At 34.5% G+C, this 4,779-nt stretch overlaps 2 protein-coding genes across 2 annotated transcripts in view; both read right to left on the bottom strand.

Moving 5' to 3' along the window:
- Nucleotides 1-6: 6 nt before the first annotated feature.
- Nucleotides 7-4,779, bottom strand: part of LOC105268551 (zinc finger CCCH domain-containing protein 10-like) — an 11,366-nt gene continuing 6,593 nt past the window's right edge. The window contains exons 2-4 of the mRNA XM_011308215.1: nucleotides 1,372-1,969; nucleotides 695-980; nucleotides 7-516 (exon numbers count right to left, since the gene is read on the bottom strand). Coding sequence (XP_011306517.1) covers nucleotides 46-516; nucleotides 695-980; nucleotides 1,372-1,877 — 1,263 coding nt within the window. The 5' untranslated portion in view covers nucleotides 1,878-1,969 and the 3' untranslated portion in view covers nucleotides 7-45. The remainder of the gene's footprint in view (nucleotides 517-694; nucleotides 981-1,371; nucleotides 1,970-4,779) is intronic.
- Slmap (Sarcolemma associated protein) overlaps nucleotides 3,285-4,779 on the bottom strand; it is a 4,440-nt gene continuing 2,945 nt past the window's right edge. The window contains exon 2 of the mRNA XM_011308224.1: nucleotides 3,285-4,774. Within this exon, the coding sequence (XP_011306526.1) occupies nucleotides 4,348-4,774 (427 nt within the window). The 3' untranslated portion in view covers nucleotides 3,285-4,347. The remainder of the gene's footprint in view (nucleotides 4,775-4,779) is intronic.

Raw genomic sequence — 4,779 nt, 5'->3', positions numbered from 1 at the left:
GTAATAGATTTGAATTCACCTTGTGAATACGCTTGTTATTTAATTTCATTGTAACACAGGCCTGAGCTCTTGAGTCATGATGGGGTAAGAAACGAGGGGTGCTGTAGCACCAGATATTGATAGTGGTAAGCTTGCAGATTGTTGGGAGTTGGGTTGCTGTTGATTGGCAGGCTGTGGTCCAGATCCACTCATTGTTATCGTCTGCTGAGCCATTGTAACAATTGGTGGTGGTATTGATACAGGAGCCATTGATACAGCAGCAATTGAAACTGGAGTTACTGTTGCAATGCTGACGGGAACAGTGGCAACACTCGCTGTCACTGTTCTCAGAGTTCCCGCTGCAACTGCTGCATTCACCATTTGCTGAGGTGTTGGTGCTTGAGATGGGGGGACTGTATTTGTTATTGTTACAGCTGGTACTGTTACGGCTGTCACGTTAGCAGTCCGCTTGCCAGACATCCTAAGTTGAGCATTTTGATCAAGCAGAAATTCGTTTGTCGCTGTTAAATCGCTCACCTAAAATTCGTATATATAGATAATTTCTTTCGATAAAAATTAGTACTCAAATTGCATCAAATTCTGAAATACACAATTGTACACATCCAAAACTCTATTAAATTAATATGCATAATACTTTAGCATTGCATCACTAGCCATCTGGTATGAATGTATGTTGAATGCATGTTATATTCACCTGTTTCTTTAACTCGTCAATTTTTTTTCTCAGCAATGAGTTTTCGTCTTCGAGAACAATAGCCCTAGCTTCATTCCTCGCAATAACGGGATAATAGTATCCAGGTGTAACCTGCTGTGTAGTATGCTGGCCGAGTAGTGGTGAGGCTTCGAAATGTACAACAGTTTCACCGGAGACTATTCTTCTTTTGGGTTCAGGTGGACCTATGTAATCACCCTGATGAGGCGATGCATTGTACCCGTTGTTCTGCACCACTGGGTGCTGATCCTCTATTTTCCAGTGATAACTGGAAATAATAACGATTCGATGATTCTCCAGTACCTAACAGATCCTTTTATCTATCATAATTCAGAGTTTCTCCCAGCAATGGACATGAATATGACGAGAGGAACCTGCTCAGCCCATATTATGCAATAGCTTGTCTATTTATGCGCGGAAAGAATGATTACGCGTATCACTCTGAAGAAAATTAATGCGGAGTATTAATTATAAAAAATTAATTATAAAGACTCTTGGGAATCGACACCTCAATGACACTCCATACATGTTGTTGTCTTATATGAGATCGATTTAATAATCTCGTGTGAGTATTTAGATAAATGAAAAACCTTTTATTCGAAAAATATTGAAAATATATTGAAAATATATTGAAAATATATTAAAATTTTGATACTCACTTTCTGTCCTCTTCAAATCGCCTATTGTCACCACCACCGTTGATATTATAATTATGCTGAGGTCTTGGTTGACTGATATGAGGCGATGGAATATGATTGTGCTGAGGTTCCTCTTTCTTATGATGCCGAAATTTACAATTTACCCTTTGGCAACTTCCCTTTATGAAGTCCTTACACACTGGTAATTCTGTCTTATCGGAATTATTTTTTAATCGATTTACAATATGAGGCGGCAATTCTCCTGTTACTCTAAAATGTTTTTCTTCATTCTCAGTGCAGTGAATGAATTTGCAACCGAGCCAATTACATATACCATTTTGAAAATCGTGACAGAATGTGTATTCTTCTATGGGATCATCTTCGGATCTTTCGTGCAAGTATTTACAACGCTTTCCACGATGACAAACATTCCGAAGAAAATCTCGGCAAATCCGTTTTGGCGATGATTCAGCGTTCGATGAACCGCCTGCCATTTTATTATTGCCCTCTTCGGCTTTTCTCTTCATCAATGCAGCATTCCAGGTACTTTTTCTTTCAAATTTGAAATTTTTTAATTTCAGTTCATTTCTCCTTGGTAACAGCCCCGTTAGAATTAATTCTGTAACATCCATGAAACTAGTAAATAGAGTGAATCAAATGTCCAGAAAACAATTTCTGTCAATGAGAAAAAAAAACTCTCAGACACCAACGACAAATGCCCGGCAGTTTATCCGATAAATGTTTTCTCGGTTGTTGATTAGGTGACAGGAGGTCGCAGACAGTATTGAATTCATGAGGTGAATAAAGATTGCAGTCAGTTAAGTAACATAATATATTTGTGTGAGATCATGACTGTATTGAATCAGCGGTTTATTAAGTGGCAGGAAGCCAAGGAGCAAGGATGAGAATGTGTATGTCGACGGAAGCATGAGATGAGCATGAAATGAGCATGAGATGATTATTCAAGTGATAAATAAAATTTTTAATCCCAGTTGAATTTTAATTATGCTTCTGTGCATTCATCAACTCTAAACATTATCTTCAATAATGTAATAATACCTCATTTTCGATTGAATTATCTACGAAAATATTGCACGATGAAGAATACGCGAAATTAATTCCTTGCACAATAAAAATCAAGATTTGACAGAAATAAAAATCAAGATTTGTCAGGGAACGTGATGAATGGAAATATGACAAACACTTGCTGCACCACAAAATTGTAATCAATTTACTATAATAATTACCGCCTTATGATATCATCATAACGAAAAATAAAAAAAATTATGGTACGTATGTACGATGAGTACCTAAAAATCCATGGGAGTAATTAAAATAACGAATTAAGAATGAACATGGGAAAATCTTGCGATAAAAAAAATTACAATCATCAATATACAACCAATGACTTGATTCAAAATGGTAATGGAAATGACTTGTCAGTCATTTTAATTTGACATGATAAAAATTTGCCGTAATATGCCAATAATTTTTTAGTCTGATAAATTTTAAAACGTAACGTCATTTCATACGAGGAATTTTCTTCTGCCTCAAGTAAATTATTTCCTACGGCTATTTTTAATTCACGCTGACAAGGAAGAAAAAGTATGACGCATGAGCCAGAATGAATTTGAACTTTAAGACGATTCCAATGAACACCTACATGTTGCAAAAGAGAAAAAAAGATTTTTGTATTTTTTATTTAGTATTTATTTTTCATTTCTTTCTGTTTCTATAGTGACTGTGTTACATGAATATGTCATCTCAACAACGGTATTTACATGATTTCATATGGTAATTTAATTTATGATTTTTTTGTGTCGATTTTGCAAAGGTTTGTAACCTTTAGCAAATGGATTCTTCAATGGTTTGTTCCTTTCGAGCATTTCCTTTTTAATTTTTTGTTTCGCATTTCACATTCTCTCTTATCTAACTTCGTGTCACGATAACGTGTTAATAAATACATTGACCTCGAAAAATGGCACTATGTAAACAAATCGATTATTAAGAAAATACGATAATTCATGACTCTATATATTCATATTGGCGTGTATTTGTTTTATAATTAAATTCATTAATTTTTATATTCTTCGATTAAGATTTTTTTTTGTATAAAAAAGAAGCGATAGAAAAACAGTGAAGAAAGAAATACAATAGGCCGTTGAGTTTATCCGATTGGCCATTGAATAATAATTAACAATTTTAGAATTAAAAACATTTTTATTATAATGACGTTCTGTGAATTTTTAAATATTCATTTAATGGCAGAGTAGCAGATGGTCTCATTCAACAATAAAAAAAAAATTGTGAATCCACCGTTTTTGGGGAATTTTTTTAGCGTAATTCTCAATGGATTTATAATGACTTAAGCGTACTCAGAAACGGATGAATTTTATCAGAAATTCATTAATGAAACATTAACACTGGATAAAAAATTAAATTTATATGGGGTTTGTAATATTGCAAAACAACACAAATATACATATGCAATTGACCACTTCATAATACAAAATGAAGGAAAACTAATTAGTGGTCAACAGTGGTTCATTCATGGATGAGAAAATAGGTCGCATTGAAATGCTCCTTATTGTTCAACTGAAATAACATCATGTAAGAAGGATAATAAAGATATGATTGAACATTGGCAGTTCATTGAGTTTTTTCTCCAAACCGTCGTATTGTCTACTCTCAAGTGCGCTATCGTTTTCACATTCTAAAAACTTAAGCTCTCAATATATTTATCATACTAATTTCCCAATCGACGTTATACGGCAAGGGTATTATATACAATTTACAATTGAACTCCGAACCCATTTTCCCTTCGTTAATGTTTAAATATATATATATACGTAAATATGTAAAGAGAAAAAAACAATAAGGATGAAACCCTAATTTCATCACTATCTTCAGATCCACAATAAAACCTGGATAGATGGTCATCCTTTACAGCGATTTTTCACTCGTTATTTACATGGGTTATTTAAATAGTCGTGTCAATTAGAACATTTTCTCAAGTAACATCCAAACGAAGGCAACGGCAACAAGTGCAAAATATTGAATTGGTACACTGTAGCTCGCATTCAATAAATCACCACAATGTGTAGTGAATGTCTTCAACTGTTTTGTCAGTTCCGACTTCTCAATGTTTGAGACTATGAATTTTTCTTTGAGAATAACAAGCTCCTCGTTGACCTCCTGCATCCTCGAGTTTTCGTTCTTGATGCGGTAATAAAGCTCTTTGAGTTTTTCCATGACTTGTTCGTTTGGCTCTCGAATCAGCCAGTCACGAAGTTCACTCAACTCGCAATTGACAACATGCTGAGCTTCCAAATCATCATCACCTTTTAAAGACTCTAGTGTCGCAATGAACGTCTGGAGAATATGATCACGAGTATGATTACACTGAGAAAAGCTATCACTCTTGCTCAG

This window comes from Fopius arisanus, unplaced genomic scaffold, assembly GCF_000806365.1.
Source record: "Fopius arisanus strain USDA-PBARC FA_bdor unplaced genomic scaffold, ASM80636v1 scaffold00058, whole genome shotgun sequence".
Taxonomy (NCBI): domain Eukaryota; kingdom Metazoa; phylum Arthropoda; class Insecta; order Hymenoptera; family Braconidae; genus Fopius; species Fopius arisanus.
Note: the sequence above shows the minus strand (reverse complement) of the source record. Positions and strands in the feature narration are given on the sequence as shown.